We start from the raw sequence: 22715 nt of genomic DNA, 5'->3' as shown, positions 1-22715 counted from the left end.
GGCCACGATTTCAGAGTTATTCAAGAAAATGCACGGTTGGAGACCGTGGTTGTTATTTGAAGACAAATGTTGATGGTGTTGTGACAGCAGAATGTATTCACATCTGTTGGACGAATGTAATAAAAACGAACTCTTCAAACTGACATTTCACGTAAGTGACACCCAATGAAAATCAATAACGCAACCACCTGTGTGGTGTGCTTATAATTATGCATCATTTATATTTTAGGAGAGTTAATCTGTAAAAAAGTTAGTAATGAAAGCATGAAAAGCGTCTGAAGATGAATCATAATGATTCGAAACCTGTAACGGTACCCTCTGAATAAAGGAACTGAAAATAAATTTGTGGCTGGTTGCTGTCTCAACACCATCAACATTTGTACATAGGTGATCTTCAAACTCACCTCCACCCCACACTCATCCCTCACCAGTCAGGATTTCTAGTATGTTTTTGTGGCACTCCCTCCTACCACTCTACAAAAATTTCCAACTGCACGAACTATTCCTTATATTCCACCTGTTTTTCGTCTCGGGCTATTACGCTACCAACATAGCCAGCTACTTCTTTATCATTACTAATTTAAATGTACTCCTGAAGGCAATGACAGAAAAATGACTTTCGTAAACTAATTACTTTGACGATTCAATGCAAATTTTGCGCTTACAAGCACAGTAGTTTCGTGTCAGACGATTTTAACGATGTAATTGTTTGTTTTATGCTGTTAAAATTCACAAAATTGATAGATACAGTTTACGTAAACATCAGTTTTACAGTTTATGTTTGTTAGAGTAAGCTGGTGACGTCATAAGGCCAATCGATGTAGATTAGAAAGGGTCAGATGTAGGAAATAAATCGTGCAGTCGCAAATTTTTGTATGGTGTTTGGAGGGAGTGCTACGAACAGCGTAACAGAAATCCTGACCGGTGTGGGCTGAGTGTGGGGATGGGGATGCGTTTGAAGGTTACATTTTTCTTCAATAACTCGAAAACTACGGCCTGTAGCGAAAACGTATGGCAGTACTAAATTTAACTACATTAAATTTTCTGTAGGATTAACAGCCGGTGCGTAGCGACTGGTAGAATATGAAAATTTCTCATGCGGATTATAACGACAGCGGCAGGGGCAGCTGAAACACCCCGTGTACTATTAAGCCGAAACATCCATGGCAGCAGAAAACTGCTGTTTTTCATAAAAAGTATTCATTGCACTCTCGCCGCTTAACAATTTTGACAAGGCGCTCTGTAATAGAAATGTGGCAACACAATAAGAAAATGCAAATAATACTAGTTAACAGTATGTTATTAAATGGTAGTTAGCTTTGGCACAGTTTGATGTATGGTACTGTTGTCCTACACCTAAGACAATAACTTTGCTGTCTCTTGGTGCCCTGTGATTTTGACACTATAACTGAGTTTACTAACTGTAGACACTCTGTACTGGTTCTTGATCTCCATAAGTACTGACTGCTAAACCGGAAGGTAGTCTCCAGAGTATTGTACTGAGTGCACTGCAGGCACTGAACTGAAGCGCCAAGTGCCCAAATCGTAACTGTCTGAGGCACTTCGTCTTTTGATGCCTGTTGGCGGAAGGATTTCCAGGTCTGTCAGCACAAGGCGAAAGCGATGTAGACCGCAGTTGACAGCGCTCCATATGGCAGCTCTCCATACCATCTGCCCGCAGCTCGTGGTCTCGCGGTCGCGATCGCGATCGCGCTTCCCAGCACGGGGTCCCGGCTCCGATTCCCGGCGGGGTCAGGGATTTTCACCTGTCTCGAGATGACTGGGTATTGGTGTTGTCCTCATCATTTCATCATCATTCCTAAAAGTGGCGAGATTGGACTGAGCAAAGGTTGGAAATTTGTACGGACGCTGATAACCGCGCCGTTGAGTGGCCCACAAACCAAACCACACATCGTCATCAACACCCATACCATCTGCGGACGTACACGTCGCACAGTAGGAAGTGGCGCAGAAGATGGAAGAGTTCCGCGTTTTTGAGTGCAACCTGGAAGTTGGTGCGCTACACTGAGAGTCGCTACGGGAATAATTGTGCCTGTGTGGTGACAACCTCGCTCGTTGGATTGGACGCGGAAGTCCTGTAACATGAAATGTTAGATCACCGCACACAGACCCGTTGGGTTTTTGCCTCTGGGACCATCTGAAAATCATTGTGTATGGTGAATCAGTTCCTAATGTGCAGACCATTTAACAGTGTTTTCACGACGCCTGTGACGCTATTCGGAGAGAGGTCGGAACGCGTGAAAGACTGATGGGTTCAGATGGCTCTGAGCACTATGGGACTTAATATGTGAGGTCATCGGTCCCCTAGAACTTAGAACTACTTAAACGTAACTAACCTAAGGACATCACACACATTCATGCCCGAGGCAGGATTCGAACCTGCGACCGTAGCAGTCGCGCGGTTCCGGACTGAAGCGCCTAGAACCACTCGGTCACCGCGGCCGGCTGCGTGAAAGACTGCAGCAGTCCGTGATCCGCAGTGTGAAAGCGTGCGTTCAATCCTATGGATTGCCACCTCGAACATCTGTTGTGACGTGGATGCGATGCAGCTTTGTACTGTGTTCCGGGACGATTTGGTGTCGTTGCACGCAGACCGTCCATTTCCGGGCACACGTTCACAGGACTTTTATTTCCTCCATTTCCAGTCAGCAATCCGTCCCTGCAGTTTGTCGGGTTTATTAATGTTCACTCGATATATTCACTGTTAGTTTGGCGTAAGAAATGACTACATTATTTATTACGTCATATGGGCAACATTTTAGAAACAACATTTTAGAAACAACATTTTAGAGTCATAATAATAAAAAATTAACACTGGCTTTTGTGCCACCTTCCAGAATCAGACGTCACAGAGCACTGTCGCTATGCTTTATCTATTGTATCCTGCTTTTATATTTTGTTACCTCAGTTTTTATGTATTGCTGGTTCTATAATAAGTGCAGTATTGTGCAGAAAATCTCGAGATTTTTAATGGTACCCTACAGTGTACTACATGTCACGACCTTTGATTAGTAGTACATCATCACAAGATTTTACTGATGCAAATTCTTGCTATTGATCTTGAGATATATATTAAATACACACTCATATGATGTCTTCTTGTCCTTAGATATATTACACAACTGGGCATTAAAATTGCTACACCATGAAGATGACGTGTTACAGACGCGAAATTTAACCGACAGGAATAAGATGCTGTGATATGCAAATGATTAGCTTTTCAGAGCATTCACACAAGGTTGGCACCGGTGGCGACACCAACAACGTTCTGACATGAGGAAGGTTTCCAACCGATTTCTCATACACAAAAAGCTGTTGACCGGCTTTGCCTGGTGAAACGTTCTTGTGATGCCTCTTGTAAGGAGGAGAAATGCGTACCATCACGTTTCCGACTTTCTTAAAGGTCGGATTGTAGACTATCGTGATTGCGGTTTATCGTATCGCGACATTGCTGCTCGTGTTGGTCGAGATACAATGACTGTGAGCAGAATATCGAATCGGTGGGATAATGATGGTAATACGGAACGCCGTGCTGGATCCCAAGCACCTCGTATGTTTAGTAGTCGAGATGACAGGCATCTTATCTGCAAGGCTGTAACGGATCGTGCATCCATGTCTCGGTCACGGAGTCAACAGACTGGGACGTTCGCAAGACAACAACTACCTGCACGAACAGTTCGACGACGTTTGCAACAGCATGAACTGTCAGCTCGGAGACCGTGACTGCGGTTACCCTTGACGCTGCATCACAGACAGGAGCGCCTGCGATGACGTACTCAACGACGAACCTGGATGCATGAATGGCAAAACATCATGTTTTCGGATGAATCCAGGTTCTGTTTACAGCATCATGATGGTCGCATCCGTGTTTGGCGACAACGCGGTGAACGCACACTGGAAGCGCGTATTCGTCATCGCCATACTGGCGTATCACCCGGGGTGATGGTATGGGGTGCCATTGGTTACACGTCTTGGTCACTTCTTGTTCGCATTGACGGCACTTTCAACAGTGGGCGTTACATTTCAGATGTGTTATGACCCGTGGCTCTACCCTTCATTCGATTCCTGCGAAACCCTACATTTGAGCAGGATAATGCACGACCGCATGTTGCAGGTCCTGTACGGGCCGTTCTGGATACAGAAATTGTTCGATTGCTGCCCTGGCCAGCACATTCTCCAGATCTCTCAGCAATTTAAAACGTCTGGTCAATGGTGGCCGAGCAACTGGCTCGTCACAATACGCCAGTCAATCCTCTGATGAACTGTGGTATCGTGTTGAAACTGCATGGGCAGCTGTACCTGTACCTGTACACGCCATCCAAGTTCTGTTTGACTCAATGCCCAGGCGCATCAAGGCCGTTATTACTGCCAGAGGTGGTTGTTCTGGGTACTGATTTCTCAGGATTTATGCATCCAAATTGCGTGAAAATGTAATCACATGTCAGTTCTAGTATGATATATTTGTCCAATGAATACCCGTTTATTATCTGCATTTCTTCTTGGTGTAACAATGTTAATGGCCAGTAGTGTACATTTTGTACTTAGTTGTAGATACAGATGCTTGCCTCTGCCAAACTGTTCATATCTAATATGCTTCCTGTGATTCTGCGTATAAATTTGTAAATCTGTTTTTCTTTTGGTTGGAATACCAATACACCGATAAACATTATTATGTATTTATTAACGTATACTAAATTACCCATTTACTGTTATACCTTATTCAACAGATAGATGGTCACTTATTATAATTACCTTTTTATACATTGACGCCATCCTGCGGTGATAATTTTCGCCCGTCTCCTTACACCAGACGAACATTTGTTAGATAATAAAGAGGGTGTTGTAATAGATATAAGAGAATGTGATGTGTCAATTAATACTACATTGTGTCTATCAATTGTATCCGTACTTCTGTATTTCAAAACACATTTTCTTAAACTTTATATAGTACTGCCGTCGGGCAACTTCTTCACCTTAACACTCCGATGTGTACAGTCAATCAGTTTTCAATCAGACGTCATCAAATACCAAATAACTGGTATCCATGTTTGCAACTTTAGTTCCGTTTTGCCTATATAGGTGTATGGTGAGCTCTTATTTTTTTATGATGTGCAATTCATGTAATTTATCAAATTGTTTTCACTGCCTGCTTCTTTCGATCGTACGTCATTGTTCCAATGTATTTTAATATTAACGTTCCAAATATTCCTCTTGTACAGCCTTCGAGAGTTGTGTAAGACCGAACCGCGTAAACTCTCGGTCCAGACGGGTCTCGGAGGGCCCAACGGTGCCGTCCGATTGCCTCGCGTTCGTCAGTCAAGTCAGTTTTCGTGACCAAATCCGCTACTTCTCAGTAAGTACCTCCTCAGATACCTTCACAAGGGCTGAGTGCACCGCATTTTACTACAGCAGTGCTCGGCAAACCCGAACGGTCACCGATCAAAGCGCTAGCCAAGCCCGACAATGCTCACTTCTGTGATCTGACGGGAACCATTATTACCACTGAGGCGCGACCGTTGGTCGAAATGGGTAAGGTAGTATAGGATTAATAATGACAGTGGTCAAGATTAACGCCAGTTTTTAAACGCAATGAAAAACGGCATTTAAGCATTTTGCTGCTGGAACTTAGGAACCTGTTATCGTAACATTAATTGTTACGCATGTATGAGCCAGGAGGGTGTGTACACAAATTTTTTTAAGGGGGGGGGGGCGGGGTTATGGGCCCCGCCGCGAATTCCTCTGTTCGTCTCAGAGTCCTAAGTCCTCAATTATTTTCTGGATTTATTCCAATTTCTGTCATCCTTTACTGCTTTTGCCCTCTACAGCTGCCTCAAGTACCACGGAACTGATTTCCTGATGTCTTAACAGATGTCCTATCATCCTGTTCCCTCTGCTTGTCAGTGTTTTGTAAATATTCCTTTCCTCTCCGATTCTGAGCAGAACCTCCTCAATCCTTACCTTATCAGTTCACCTAAGTTTCAACATTCGTCTGTAGCACCAAATCTCAAATTCTTCAATTCTCTTCTGCTCCAGTTTTCCCACAGTCCATGATTCACTACCATACAATGCTGCGCTGCAAACGTATTTTCTCAGAAATTTCATTCCCTGATTAAGGCTTATGTTTGATACTAGTAGACTTCTCTTGCCCCGGAATGCCGTTTTAGCCAGTGCTAGTCTACTTTTGATGTCCTCTTCGCTCCGTCCGTCATTGGTTATTTTGCTGCCTAGGTATCAGAATTCCTTAACATCATCTACTTCGTGACGATCAATGCCCAAGTTAAGTTTCTCGCTGTTCTCATTTCTCCTACTTTTTATTACTCTTGTCATTCTTCGATTTACTCTCCATCCGTATTCTATACTCATTAGACAGTTCATTCCATTCAGCAAGTCATGTAATTCTTCTTCACTTTCACTGAAGATAGCAATGTCATCAGCGAATCGTACCATTGATCTCTTTTCACCTTTAATTTTAATTGGACTCTTGAATCTTTCTTTTATTCCCGTAAATGCATTTTTGGTGTACAGATTGAACAGTAGGGGCGAAAGACTACATCCCTGACTTACATCCTTTTTAATCTGAGCACTTCGTTCTTCGTCGTCCGCTTTTATTATCCCCTCTTGGCTCTTGTACATACTGTTTATTACCCGTCTCAGTCCCACGCGGGATTAGCCGAGCGGTCTCAGGCGCTGCAGTCATGGACTGTGCGCCTGGTCCCGGCGGAGGTTCGAGTCCTCCCTCGGGCATGTGTGTGTGTGTTTGTCCTTAGGATAATTTAGGTTAAGTAGTGTGTAAGCTGAGGGACTGATGACCTTAGCAGTTAAGTCGCATAAGATTTCACACACACACACACACACATCTACATCTGCATTTATACTCCGCAAGCCACCCAACGGTGTGTGGCGGAGGGCACTTTACGTGCCACTGTCATTACCTCCCTTTCCTGTTCCACTCGCGTATGGTTCGCGGGAAGAACGACTGCCGGAAAGCCTCCGTGCGCGCTCGAATCTCTCTGATTTTACATTCGTGATCTCCTCGGGAGGTATAAGTAGGGGGAAGAAATATATTTGATACCTCATCCAGAAACGCTCCCTCTCGAAACATGGACAGCAAGCTACACCGCGATGCAGAGCACCTCTCTTGCAGAGTCTGCCACTTGAGTTTGCTAAACATCTCCGTAACGCTATCACGATTACCAAATAACCCTATGACGAAACGCGCCGCTCTTCTTTGGATCTTCTGTATCTTCACTGTCAACCCGACCTGGTACGGATCCCACACTGATGAGCAATACTCAAGTATAGGTGGAACGGGTGTTTTGTAAGTCACCTCCCTTGTTGATGGACTACATTTTCTAAGGACTCTCCCAATGTATCTCAACCTGGCACCCGCCTTACCAACAATTAATTTTATATGATCATTCCACTTCAAATCGTTCCGTACGCATACTCCCAGATATTTTACAGAAGTAACTGCTACCAATGTTTGTTCCGCTATCATGTAATCATACAATAAAGGATCCTTCATTCAAAGTATTCGAAATAAACAACATTTGTCTATGTTAAGGGTCAGTTGCCACTCCCTGCACCAAGTGCCTATCCGCTGCAGGTCTTCCTGCATTTCGCTGCAATTTTCTAATGCTGCTGACGGGCTACACGCGTCTCAGTCTGTAGCTTACCCCTATTTGTCTCAGAATTTGGAACATCTTGCACCATTTTATATTTTCGAACGCTTTTTCCAGGTCAACAAATCCTATGAAACCGAGTTTCAGCTCCTCCACATAATGCCTGTTTAATGTAACATTGTACGTTATTTTATTGTGTGCTGTAATTGTTTGTGTATCGGTTCCGTAACTTGACTTAGCGACCCACACCTTTGACGATCTCTTGACGGACTCTTGTGCTTCGTAAAATCCAGCTCGTCCACGATTTTCCGCCCCGCCCCGAGTGACTGTACAGACAGAGGTGTGTGCGCAGGCGGAGCGGTCGCAGCTGGTGGGCCCGCGCGAGGTGTCTCGGCGCGACGGTCTGGTGACGACGGTGCTGGGGCTACGCTTCGTGGCAGCGGCGCGCCACTTCCGCGAGGACGGCAGCCTACTGCTCAAGTGCCAGGCCAGCGTGGCCGCGCTCTACTGGCGCTCCGAGGAGCACAGTGTGCGGCCCGCCGTCGCCATGGAGAGCCGCGGCGCGCCCGCAGCTGGGCCGGCCGGCGCGGGGGGAGCCGCCACTGCGCAGACGCCGGCCGCCGCAGCCACAGGTAGGCGGGCCGCCAGCAGCCAGCGCAGCCTACAGGATACGCCGTAGGCCGAACTAGATACAGAGGAAAACATTATCCTCGTCCGCTCCGACGAACCATACACAATTAACACTAAAAAATGATTGCCAGGCTGAAAGCCTTTGCTCAACAACTCAAAGTCTCGCACTTAGTCGAGTATTCCGCAACTACTATTTACAAAGTTATACTGCTGTGCACAGAAACCGAGCTCCACAAGAGTTTACTTCCAGTGATGTAGGTCCTTGGAATAACAGAATACCGTCAACGTTCCACCAAAGTTCCAGGCTATACACAGTGATTTTACCCTCCACGCTCCCCTCCGGTACTAAATTGGTGATCCCTTGATGCCTCAGAACATGTCCTACCAACCGATCCCTTCTTCTAGTCAAGTTGTGCCACAAACGTCTCTTCCCCCCAATCCTATTCAACACCTCCTCATTAGCTATGTGATCTACCGTCTAATCTTCAGCATTCTTCTGTAGCACCACATTTCGAAAGCTTCTATTCTCTTCTTGTCTAAACTATTTATCGTCCATGTTTCACTTCCATAAATGGGTACACTCCACACAAATACTTTCAGAAACGACTTCCTGACACTTTAATCTATACTCGATGTTAACAAATTTCTCTTCTTCAGAAACGCTTTCCTTGCCATTGCCAGTCTACATTTTATATCCTCTCTACTTCGACCATCATCAGTTACTTTGCTCCCCAAATAGCAAAACTCATTTATTACTTTAAGTGTCTCATTTCCTAATCTAATACCCTCAACATCCCCCGACTTAATTCGACTACATTCCATTATCCTCGTTTTGCTTTTGTTCATGTTCATCTTATATCCTCCATTCAAGACACTATCCATTCCGTTCAACTGCTCTTCCAAGTCCTTTGCTGTCTCTAACAGAATTACAATGTCATCGTCGAACCTCAAAGTTTTTATTTCTTCTCCATGGATTTTAATACCTACTCCGAATTTTTCTTTTGTTTCCTTTACTGCTTGCTCAATATACAGATTGAATAGCATCGGGGAGAGGCTACAACCCTGTCTCACTCCCTTCCCAACTGCTGCTTCCCTTTCGTGCCCCTCAACTCTTGTTACTGCCTTTTGGTTTCTATACAAATTGTAAATAGCCTTTCGCTCCCTGTATTTTACCCCTGCCACCTTCAGAATTTCAAAGGGAGTATTCCAGTCAACATTGCCAAAAGCTTTCTCTAAATCTACAAATGCTAGAAACGTAGGTTTGCCTTTCCTTAATCTAGCTTCTAAGATAAGCCGTTTTGGCAGTATTGCCTCACGTGTTCCAATATTTCTACGGAATTGAAAGTGATTTTCCCCAAGGTCGGCTTCTACTAATTTTTCCATTCGTCTGTAAAGAAGTCGCGTTGGTATTTTGCAGCCGTGACTTATTAAACCGATAGTTCGGTAATTTTCACATCTTTCAACACCTGCTTTCTTTGGCATTGGAATTATTATATTCTTCTTGAAGTCTGAGGGTATTTCGCCTGTCTCATACATCTTGCTCACCAGATGGTAGAGTTTTGCCAGGACTGGCTCTCCCAAGGCCGTCAGTTTTCCGATCAGGATTATTTAAACCGGTGGAGGCCGTATTACCCTCTTCAGTTGTTAGAGGCCGTATTACGATCTTCAGTTGTTAGAGGGCGCATTACGCTCTTCAGTTGTAGGCAACTGCTGTCCACCCGGGTAGTAGTGCATTGTCTCTGTTTACTAATGGAACGATACACCTGGAGTGAGTACACTGATATGGTTGGTGCGCACTACGTAGCGCACCACAAAGGACAAGCTGCATAGCGGGTTTATCAACAACAATATCCTAATCGCCGTATCCCGCGTCATATGACCTTTGCTGCTGTGTACCAACGTCTGCGTGAGACCGGGTCATTTAGCAGATTACCTGGACAGGGACGCCGTCGCACGGTAAGAACGCTGCAATTTGAGGAACCTGTCTTGCAGCATGTGGAGCAGGATCCTTCAATCAACACTCGTACAATTGCACGTGATATGGGGACGAAACAGACGAATGTAAGAACAGTCCTTCGAGAGCAATTGTGACGTCCATTTCATTTACGGCATGTCCACAACCTGGAACCAGTTGATTATCCACCTAGAGCACAGTTTTCGCAGTGGTACCTGGAACAGTGTGAAATTCATCCTACATTTCCATCCTCTGTGTTGTTTACCGATGAAGCAACGTTCGGTCGTGATGGAGTCTTCAACTTGCAAAATTCGCATGTTTGGAGTGAGGATAACCCACATGCCACACTTACTAGCGCTCATCAAGTGCGGTTCTTCGTTAATGTGTGGGTCGGTGTTGTTGGGAACTATTTAATTGGGCCGTATCTGCTACCTAGGCCATTAAACGGCAGGCACTATTACAATTTTCTCGTCAGAGCATTGCCAGAATTGCTGGAAGACCTCCCGCTCCCTACAAGTCAACGCATGTGCTTCCAACACGACGGGGCGCCGGCACTTTTAAGTCGTCGGGTGCCTCGATTCCTGGACCGGCGGTTCCCAGAAACGTGGACTGGCAGAGGTGGTCCTGTACCATGGACTGCTCGATCCCCAGATATGTCCCCTATGAACGTTTTTGTGTGGAGAGATGCGCAACCTTGTTTACGCAACTCCTGTTGCATCAGAAGAGGATCTGGTTGCCCGGATAGTAGCAGCAGTAGGAACAAGGAACAATTCAAGATAATCCTGGGGTTTTTGCCTGTGTCAGACAGAACATGATCCGTCGGTGTAACCTTTGTTTACATGTCAATGGAGGCATTTTTGAAAATCTACTGTAACTGAAATTTGGTTATGCTAATGTGTTGTCTCTTGGTCATAAAAAAATGGAAAAGTGTTCGTTGGTTTAATTAATTTGCCACCAGAGAAACCTTCCTCTATCGGTTTAATTACACTTCATAGGAAAAAATGACATTAGGGAAAATATTTGTTGTGATGTCCCCTACAACCTCCCAGAGTTTGTTGGTTTAAATACTTTTCACCCTGTATATCCGACCACGGGGATTGGACTGTCGGCGAAACGCAGAGAGGAGTTGTGTCCGTCGAGGAAAGCAGTTCCACAGCAGGCAGTGGTAGTAGCTTTGGCTTGACATGAATTCACTCTGGAGGTGGAACTATTTTAAGTCACGTGAGTCGAAGATTCCAAATAGGTCCACTGCCGTCTCTGATCCCTGGTAGCGCTCCTACGACCGCCTAGTGGAACTGCTGTGAGACTGTTTTCTGGTGCAGAGCGGTTGCGTGGCATTTAGGCTACCCGCGACACTTTAATGCCAGATGGGTTGCCAGCCAAACAGGCGGAACGCCGTAACATTTCACATCCGACAGCACCCAACGCCAAGAGCCAGATACGATTCTGACAGGTTACACGTACGTAAGCATTCTGTCTTATCCTCTGCATCCATTCACGTCCATTGTGCATTCCTACGGACTTATGAAATTCCAGCAGGACAATGCTGCACCCCACACGTCCAGAACTGCTCCAGAAACACTTTCCTGAGTTTAGACACTTCTGCTGGCTACCAAACTCCCCAAGTTCAGAAGAGATTTCCACCCCTCGTACTCTTACGGATTTATGGGCAGCCCTGTAGGATTCATGTTTTCATTCCCTCCAGCACTACTTCAGACATTGGTCGAGTCCAGTGACTGCGGGGCCCTATACCGTATTAGGCAGTTTCTTTGGCACTCCAGGGTAGAACCTCGCAGGCCAGTCGAGGAACATTTGATGTGTGAACTGCAGTGTGGGGTCTTGGGTTATCCTGTTAGAGTGTGTTACTTGGTACCCTGGACATGAAGGTGTAACAGTAGGGTTATCATCCTTACCACATACTACAACCGCCACCCGGATTTTAGCCATTGTCATCCGTCTATTCAAAGCTAGCCTATCAGTGGCACGACCATCTCCTGATGCAAACCTCCTGGAAAGTCTCGTGTCTATTCTTGTTGTGACATTGGTCTCCTGAACTGAGACGATGTTGTCACCAACCGTGCTAAAGTAATTACAGTGCTGCCAGCTTTCAGTGCGATTTGTCGGTATGATGCTCCCATTTCCGTCATGCCAATGATTCCACCTTTTTCAAAGTCCTAGTGATGGTGACAGGCTGCACGTGTACGTCGTTTGTGTATGCTGAGTTGCGGTCCCGTCCTGAAAAGTTCACTCACACCATTCTTCTTCTGTAGGAACGCTTTTTTCTCTACTTAAAGTACAGTACGTAACGATGAAATTTTAATCAGTGGGTTCTATAGTCATTAAAACTCTAGAGAATCAATCTGGTTGCTTTCAAACGGTGTTCATGGTGTAACATTTTCCCGTTTTCATTTTGATACTTCACCACTAATCGCTCTCGATGCACTTGCTACTAGGCAATGTCCGTCACATGTTCTAGTTTTCTTCAAACTGAGGAGATACATGTGAAGTCTGCCACTGCTGAACACTGTGTTAGGTTGGTGCACAATTTCATACCTTTTTTGTCTTGCATGTTGTTGTTTCCGTTTGGGTTTATATATTGTTATTTCGGTATTTATAGGTAGTGAATGGAGTTGTGGACGCTACCAAATGGAGTGTCAAGTGGAAAAATCGGAATATTTTCGACAAATTCTTCTGTTTGAGTTCAGTAGAGGTGAGACAACAGCGGAGGCAGCCAGAACCGTTTGTGCCGTGTTTGAGGACAATGCCATTGGACAAAGCACAACTAGAAAACGGGTTTCTCGTTTTAAAGAGGATCATTTTGCCATTCTCCTCATTCAGAAAAACCTTTGGGGTTTGATGAAGATCGTTTAAACGCGTTAATCCCCAATGATCCACGTCAGTGTACTTGAAAACGCAACTATGATCGTTCCACCATCGTGCGACATTTGCATGCATTAGGGAAGGCTCAAAATCTGATGTACGGTAGTCGCATTCTCTACGCCTAAATCACGAAAATCAACGGGTTGTCATATTTGCATCTCTGCTTGCTCGTCAACTATTGGCTCGTGAAAAATACCGACCATTCCTATCGTGAATCGTTACGTGTGACGAAAAATTATGTCTTTAAGCTGACATAAAGAAAAGAAGGGAGTGGTTAATCCGAAATAAAGTAGCAACTCTCAGTACAAAGACATGTGCGCACTCACAAGAGGTAATGTTATGCATCTGGTGGAGCAGCAAAAGTGTGGTGTACTACGAATTGCTTCCCCGAGTGGTAACCATCACTGCTGACATTTACTGTCAACAACTGAGACGTCTTGCAAACACAGTCCAAAAACAACAACAAGGAAGACTCCGTGAAGTGATGCTACTCCACGATAAGGCCCGGCCACATTCTGCTAGACTGACGAAAGACACTGTACAAGAGTTGGGTTGGGAACTCATTTCGCGCTCGCTTTATTCACCTGATCTTGCACCCTCAGATTTTCACCTTTTCCGCTCTCTATCGGACAACCTTCGAGGAACGTCCTATCCGGATTAAAATACGCTCACAACATAGCTCGACAAATTCTTTGCCTCGAAAAGTTACCCCATCGTTGGCAGACCGCTTGTAAATCCCGAAGGAGAATATGTTATTGATGACTGAAGTCTCTCTTGTGTGATCTGTTGTGTTTATTAAACTTATGGGAAAACGCTGCGAACCTATGCACCAACCTAACATTTGCACAATTGAATATGACAATAGAAGTTACTTGTCTACGGGTATTTCATTTTGGGATTCCGTTATTAAAGTGTCCGTGGAGAAACTATAAGCTTGCTGCCTGTTTGAGAAGCATTTACCACTCTCAAAAGTTGTGAAAAATAAGCCCTATTATTACAGTGATATGCGTAATGCCCCCCCAGAACAAGTATAGTAACGCTATCTGACTGAAATATACATGGAAAGTATCACAGAAAGAACATTTTCATAAATTCAGTGCAAAGGAAAGAATGCAACAGCACAGCGAAATATCACATTTTTTTTACAGGAATAGTTTCATGAAAGCAACAGATTAATTTGAATACGTGTGTTAGCTTTGAGCTTGCAGCGCACAGCTCTGCTTTCAGGCAGTCTCGCTGGTTGTGTAAGCATACATTCAGAATGCAATAATAGTTAACTAGATGAAAGAGCTAATAAATAGTTAAGTTCATATCTGATGTACTATCGTAGTAGATCAGTGAAGCAGGGCAACCACTAGTCACGTAGTAGCGTCCAAGAGCGCATGATACATTGTCTTACTTTATTCAGTTCCCGAAATATAACTAGCTTATACTGATTAGTATTTATAATTCGCAATGTTTATTCAGTAGGTGATTGGCGATTTATTACAGTGACTGTAAATAGCATAATTGAGCTCCGTAGCAAGACAAGATGACGGCTCACTAGCGTGGCACATTTAAATAAAGCAAGTGTACAGGGTAAGATGTTTCTGAGCAATAAGCTCGCAACACGTAGTTTCAGTGATTAATGTATTAACATTTAAAGACACCTGGGGAAGTTTACATCCTAATAGTGATAATACAACCCACACCCCTCCTTGCAAAAAGACAAGTTTATCGGATATGTAATCCAGAAGCATCAGCGCGAAAGATAAGCTTCCATTCCATGAGAATTTAACAACGAAGAGTTTAAGACAGCACGGAATGAAATGAAGTTATAAATGAAGCAGTAACGAGAACCCAAGTAATTATAAGTTCGCAACCTCTTCGGACCTATTCCACTACGCGGAAGCACGCGAGCGACTGCTAGCGTGGGGAGCGATCCTACTAGAAGAAGCCAGCTATTCTCACACGGAAACTATACTTGAGCACTGAATATAAATTGATCTTACCAGACCTCTGTATACAGTAAAGACTCTTTTACAACATGGCTCTGCAACAAACAAAGGTGACTTCATCAGAACAGCACGCAACGCAGAAAGTTGCTCTCTAACTTACGTCTGGAATCAGACTAGACGTAGCACTCTAACGTAGCTTAGTGCAATGGCAAACTCCCTTCGAAGAAAGAAGCCAAATGGCTTGCAAAACCGCCAAGGAAAGCTATTGGCTGGGAGCCAACCGACTCACACAAGACTTATTACTGATGCAGTGACTTAGCAAATGGTTTGTGAAAGTGTCTGCATCGATAGATAATAGGAACAGGTTAGTGCAAGAACTGAAAGGAAAAGTGAACAGTAAATTTACAAAAGGTTCAAAATCCAGTGAGGAAAGGAAAGAGCCAACTAACAGGCACTTTCCAACCGACATGACGAGAACCCCTATTAACCAGAACAGCGTCTATCAATTGAGTAACGTGCGGAATCGCATTATTTTCACAGTTTGCACTTAGCGAAGACACAGAGTAAGCAGAAGGCCACTTAGAGCGGCGACCCACAGGACATCTCAGTTTCGAATTTCCGCCATCGAGAGGAATGTCTGCTGGAATTGTGATCGGTCTTGCAATTAAGAACATGACACATGGACAAAACGCTAAAGGGCGCTAATAGACTGTGAGACGTGGTCAGCCGATGTCAGTTTTGAAGGGCTCACATGAAAATGTCTGGCTGGCTTGTGGACGAAATATTGTACCACTGGTTGCACTCCAGTAAAATGATTGATTCATCTAATGCCATACAACTCTTTAGAAAAAATGTGCCTAAACTTAGTTACGTAATTCAAGCTAACGTACCATTCCACATAACAATCACTTATACTGTGAAGCTAAAGTACGCTAGGGCAGCAGCTGTATTAGGATATACGCCCATCTAACACCACACACACACACACACACACACACACACGTGCGCACACACACACACACACACACACACACACACACACACACACACACACAATTAGACAGTTAGAATGCAATTACTTTCCACACGTTGTTTCAGAATAATGTTTTCTTTGAGTGACAGGTTTCAAATTTAAAGCAATTCTAACATGTTGATTATTTTTCAGTCCCAGTTGCCCCATGAACCATGGACCTTGCCGTTGGTGGGGAGGCTTGCGTGCCTCAGCGATACAGATGGCCGTACCGTAGGTGCAACCACAGCGGAGGGGTATCTGTTGAGAGGCCAGACAAACATGTGGTTCCTGAAGAGGGGCAGCAGCCTTTTCAGTAGTTGCAGGGGCAACAGTCTGGATGTTTGACTGATCTGGCCTTGTAACATTAACCAAAACGGCCTTGCTGTGCTGGTACTGCGAGCGGCTGTTTTTCCCGAGGACATGCAGCTTTACTGTATGATTAAATGATGATGGCGTCCTCTTGGGTAAAATATTCCGGAGGTAAAATAGTCCCCCATTCGGATCTCCGGGCGGGGACTACTCAAGAGGATGTCGTTATCAGGAGAAAGAAAACTGGCGTTCTACGGATCGGAGCGTGGAATGTCAGATCCCTTAATCGGGCAGGTAGGTTAGAAAATTTAAAAAGGGAAATGGATAGGTTAAAGTTAGATATAGTGGGAATTAGTGAAGTTCGGTGGCAGGAGGAACAAGACTTTTTTTCAGGTGATTACAGGGTTATAAATACAAAATCAAATAGGGGTAAAGCAGGAGTAGGTTTAATAATGAATAAAAAAAGTAGGAGTGCGGGTTAGCTACTACAAACAGCATAGTGAACGCATTATTGTGGCCAAGATAGACACAAAGCCCATGCCTACTACAGTAGTACAAGTTTATATGCCAACTAGCTCTGCAGATGATGAAGAAATTGATGAAATGTATGACGAGATAAAAGAAATTATTCAGGTAGTGAAGGGAGACGAAAATTTAATAGTCATGGGTGACTGGAATTCGTCAGTAGGAAAAGGGAGAGAAGGAAACATAGTAGGTGAATATGGATTGGGGGGAAGAAATGAAAGAGGAAGCCGCCTTGTAGAATTTTGCACAGAGCATAACTTAATCATAGCTAACACTTGGTTCAAGAATCATAAAAGAAGGTTGTATACATGGAAGAATCCTGGAGATACTAATAGGTATCAGATAGATTATATAATGGTAAGACAGAGATTTAGGAACCAGGTTTTAAATTGTAAGACATTTCCAGGGGCAGATGTGGATTCTGACCACAATCTATTGGTTATGAACTGCAGATTGAAACTGAAGAAACTGCAAAAAGGTGGGAATTTAAGGAGATGGGACCTGGATAAACTGAAAGAACCAGAGGTTGTAGAGAGTTTCAGGGAGGGCATAAGGGAACAATTGACAGGAATGGGGGAAAGAAATACAGTAGAATAAGAATGGGTAGCTCTGAGGGATGAAGTAGTGAAGGCAGCAGAGGATCAAGTAGGTAAAAAGACGAGGGCTAATAGAAATCCCTGGGTAACCGAAGAAATATTGAATTTAATTGATGAAAGGAGGAAATATAAAAATGCAGTAAATGAAGCAGGGAAAAGGGAATACAAACGTCTCAAAAATGAGATCGACAGAAAGTGCAAAATGGCTAAGCAGGGATGGCTAGAGGACAAATGTAAGGATGTAGAGGCTTGTCTCACTAGGGGTAAGATAGATACTGCCTACAGGAAAATTAAAGAGACCTTTGGAGAGAAGAGAACCACTTGTATAAATATCAAGAGCTCAGATGGCAACCCTGTTCTAAGCAAAGAAGGCAAGGCAGAAAGGTGGAAGGAGTATATAGAGGGTTTATACAAGGGCGATGTACTTGAGGACAATATTATGGAAATGGAAGAGGATGTAGATGAAGATGAAATGGGAGATAAGATACTGCGTGAAGAGTTTGACAGAGCACTGAAAGACCTGAGTCGAAACAAGGCCCCGGGAGTAGACAACATTCCATTAGAACTACTGATGGCCTTGGGAGAGCCAGTCATGACAAAACTCTACCATCTGGTGAGCAAGATGTATGAGACAGGCGAAATACCCACAGACTTCAAGAAGAATATAATAATTCCAATCCCAAAGAAAGCAGGTGTTGACAGATGTGAAAATTACCGAACTATCAGTTTAATAAGTCACAGCTGCAAAATACTAACGCGAATTCTTTACAGACGAATGGAAAAACTGGTAGAAGCGGACCTCGGGGAAGATCAGTTTGGATTCCGTAGAAATGTTGGAACACGTGAGGCAATACTAACCTTACGACTTATCTTAGAAGAAAGATTAAGAAAAGGCAAACCTACGTTTCTAGCATTTGTAGACTTAGAGAAAGCTTTTGACAACGTTAACTGGAATACTCTCTTTCAAATTCTAAAGGTGGCAGGGGTAAAATACAGGGAGCGAAAGGCTATTTACAATTTGTACAGAAACCAGATGGCAGTTATAAGAGTCGAGGGACATGAAAGGGAAGCAGCGGTTGGGAAGGGAGTAAGACAGGGTTGTAGCCTCTCCCCGATGTTATTCAATCTGTATATTGAGCAAGCAGTAAAGGAAACAAAAGAAAAATTCGGAGTAGGTATTAAAATTCATGGAGAAGAAGTAAAAACTTTGAGGTTCGCCGATGACATTGTAATTCTGTCAGAGACAGCAAAGGACTTGGAAGAGCAGTTGAACGGAATGGACAGTGTCTTGAAAGGAGGATATAAGATGAACATCAACAAAAGCAAAACGAGGATAATGGAATGTAGTCGAATTAAATCGGGTGATGCTGAGGGGATTAGATTAGGAAATGAGACACTTAAAGTAGTAAAGGAGTTTTGCTATTTAGGGAGTAAAATAACTGATGATGGTCGAAGTAGAGAGGATATAAAATGTAGACTGGCAATGGCAAGGAAATCGTTTCTGAAGAAGAGAAATTTGTTAACATCGAGTATAGATTTAAGTGTCAGGAAGTCGTTTCTGAAAGTATTTGTGTGGAGTGTAGCCATGTATGGAAGTGAAACATGGACGATAACCAGTTTGGACAAGAAGAGAATAGAAGCTTTCGAAATGTGGTGCTACAGAAGAATGCTGAAGATAAGGTGGGTAGATCACATAACTAATGAGGAGGTATCGAATAGGATTGGGGAGAAGAGAAGTTTGTGGCACAACTTGACTAGAAGAAGGGATCGGTTGGTAGGACATGTTTTGAGGCATCAAGGGATCACAAATTTAGCATTGGAGGGCAGCGTGGAGGGTAAAAATCGTAGAGGGAGACCAAGAGATCAATACACTAAGCAGATTCAGAAGGATGTAGGTTGCAGTAGGTACTGGGAGATGAAGAAGCTTGCACAGGATAGAGTAGCATGGAGAGCTGCATCAAACCAGTCTCAGGACTGAAGACCACAACAACAACAACAGTTGCACATTTTTCAATACGTGATATGTTTCGGTCCCCATGGATCTTCTTCAGATCTACTTACTAACAGGATTCTGATGTGTGGCACTGACACAGACACGAAGGGCTGCAGATGCAATTACATTCATCTGAAGATTCAATTAGCTAACCATAGGCTGAAAAACTATAGTTGTCACTTTTAGTGTACATTTACATGGCCTTTCCTGGAGCACTTTAACATATATTCTCGCTACGTACCTGTTTAAAGATCTAATTGAACAATTTTCTTCTCAGAGCTGCAGTGACAGCAGTAATAACAGTGGCAGGACTAGTTCTACTTACCTGTAAATTTGTTACAGTTAAAATTGGCCACCATTCCCAATAGGACAATTTTTCTTTCTTGCTGATAATTGGCTCATCATATTCGTTGGTTCAAGTTTTCTACTTTTATAAAGACCAAGATTAAACAAGCAGTAGCTCTATATCTTAATATTAGCATCAAATATGATGTTTATCATGTAGATTAGAATGTATATCTACCTCTTATAGTGAAGTTTTATTATTGCTGTTACCGAACATGTTATATAAGTATCTTCAGTTATCTGCAGAAAACCAAACAATCGTTTAACTATAAATATTTTGTAGGAAGACATTTAGTGTTTCTTGACATCACATTCTGGTTATCATAGTATTTACACTATTTACATTTGCACGGCTGTGATTTAGCAGTTACGTCTAAGTCTCCTAGACTTTATGCCTGCCCATTAACTCTCGCTTTAGCACAAGGTGGATCACAATATAAGTTTTCGTTCAACTGCATATCTCGATTTTTCATTTTTTTAACCTTGGCCCTGCAATCTTTCCGTGTGCTGTTGTTCATCTTGTTGGGAGATTAAGTGAGGGGCCGTGGGAACTGTGTAGAGTAGCAAAGGAATGGAATGGTGGGTTGTGGAGGGACGATGACTGGATGGTGGGGTTGTGACGACACTCTGTTAGTATCAATTTGTTCACAATCTTAAACCGATAGGAGAACTCGAGATTTGTTAAAGAACCTACATATTTGATTATTTCAATAATTGCTCTTGAAAGAACAGTTTCCAAACAGTAAATAAAATATGTCATTTTACGACACATATAGCTGAGATGAGAAGAATAGAAAACCATAAAAGTAAGGATGTGGTCGCAGGGGCACTTTAAAATAAATAAAAGTGCAAATCTACCAGAATAAGCAATATTGTAGAATGAGTGAGAGAAATGGGAAAATTACATGCAAATACAATCATTATGTTCATCGTTAACGGATGGTCGTCATTATCCAATAAAAAATCATTTAATGGCATAGTCACTAGTGTTTCTTGTTTGTTCTAGTCAGAACGTAACTGTTTGCTTATTCTTGATATTTGTGTGCGCTCTTGCACAGGATATTTGCACGTTCACCAGACAGTTTCTTTCTACCTGGACATAGGACATAGTTAACAACAATTTAGCATAGAGAAACTTTGTGCGAGCGATATTGGGCAGACAACAGAAGTAAAAAAAAAGGTTCAAATGGCTCTGAGCACTATGGGACTTAACAGCTATGGTTATCAGTCCCATAGAACTTAGAACTAATTAAACCTAACTAACCTAAGGACATCACACACATCCATGCCCGAGGCAGGATTCGAACCTGCGACCATAGCAGTCGCACGGAACAGAAGTAACCCTTTCCTTACCGCACTCTCATTTGATTATCTTCCGTAGATTTACATATGTAGCACTAAGTGTTTGCTTTCATTGTTGCACCTATTTGTCGCACTGGTTGCTGCTATTTTCCTTTTAAGACCTTTCCATACCACTATAATCTGTTCAATGCGAGATAACTGGCCGTAGGTTTAGTAGGCGATCCTTTCCGATGTGTGCACTTTGAAATAGCCTCGAATGCTACGAGCTCTTCAGCGAAATGCACGGCGCAGTGCAAAACATTTTATCAGGTATGGTCTCCAACCTTGCCCTTATCTTATGAACTTCGTTGGACTGTAAACAGATTGATCGACGGTGTTGGATGTTGTCGAGTATTGTTCCGCGAGGGTTAATACTTTTTCTTCATTGACTCGTCACGCCGCAGATTATACTGAGCACTTCCCTCTTCAGTTACGAATCTTTCCCTAAACGATGGGATAATATATGAAATTAATGCATGTCCCAGTATTTTCCGTGCTCTTTGTATTTTAAAGAGCAAAGTCTAAAATATCTTACCAGAGTATTGAATTCCTTCTCACACTCTGTGAGTTAGTGCTTTGTGTTACGCAAACCGGTCCGTGAACGACAGTAGACGGCACCACAATGTTCCAAAAAGCCGCACCCGAAAATGTGATTTTTCAGAGGGGCAATATTTCGTTTTCTGTTCGTCACTGAGATAGGAGGTCAAGTGGTTTGAATAGCCCTTGGCCTAAAGACAGTTTGTATAACTATCGGAAGAACGGGCATGCTGTAGCTATCCAACAGTACAGGGTCAAAATTTAAATGTTAGACACATATTCCAGTCCAGGCAATTTGAGGAAATCACCTGGTTCTTTTGAATTAGGTGTGGTCTATGACGGACTTTAGGCTGCTTATAAAAGCACCGTTTGTTTATGACTGATTCCTGAGGAAACCCCGAAAAATACCAATTGTAGGGATGGCATCTTCTGTAATCTCAGTTCATGACAGATCATCGAAAAATGTACCATACTTTCTTAAGACGATATTCGCGACGCGATCGAAACGTTTCCCTACATCTTTACCCCCCACCGAGATCCAAAGGTGCAAAGTTATCGTACTGGCGCAGAAAACAGCAAAAACCTGTTTTTAGCCGTTTTTCACTGTAGACCGAAGTTATGTAAATAAGTAATCATAACAAACGGTTAAAATTTTGTCTGTCCATTCTTTAGACATTCATTTAGAAGTACTATTTTTCCGTTTTCAAAACTCTGTATCCGTTATGAAAATACACCCGGAAAACCATGGCTTTTGGGTGCAAAAAGTACCAATCATGGGGATGGCAACTTCTATAATTTCTGTTCATGGTAAATCGTCGAAACTTTTACCACAAGTTCTTAAGATGATGTCCTCGTGGAAACTTGAAATTGAATTTTTTTTCGATATGATTATCTGTTACCGAGATCCAGATGTTCAAAGTTATCGCAGGCATGAGCGTAAAATATGCACGTTATATTCGTCTGAGGAGCAAATGTAGCTTCAACTGGCCTAGTGAACACATGGCAAGTGTTCT

At 43.2% G+C, this 22715-nt stretch overlaps 1 protein-coding gene across 1 annotated transcript in view; it reads left to right on the top strand.

Moving 5' to 3' along the window:
* The window catches only part of LOC126195571 (uncharacterized), a 313541-nt gene that overhangs the window by 204302 nt on the left and 86524 nt on the right, over window positions 1-22715 (top strand). Inside the window, exon 4 of the mRNA XM_049934197.1 lies at window positions 7996-8259. Coding sequence (XP_049790154.1) covers window positions 7996-8259 — 264 coding nt within the window. The remainder of the gene's footprint in view (window positions 1-7995; window positions 8260-22715) is intronic.

The sequence above is a fragment of the Schistocerca nitens genome, chromosome 7, assembly GCF_023898315.1.
Source record: "Schistocerca nitens isolate TAMUIC-IGC-003100 chromosome 7, iqSchNite1.1, whole genome shotgun sequence".
NCBI classification, from domain to species: domain Eukaryota; kingdom Metazoa; phylum Arthropoda; class Insecta; order Orthoptera; family Acrididae; genus Schistocerca; species Schistocerca nitens.
The sequence above is the reverse complement of the archived record's forward strand: the minus strand, read 5'-3'. Positions and strand labels throughout refer to the sequence as shown.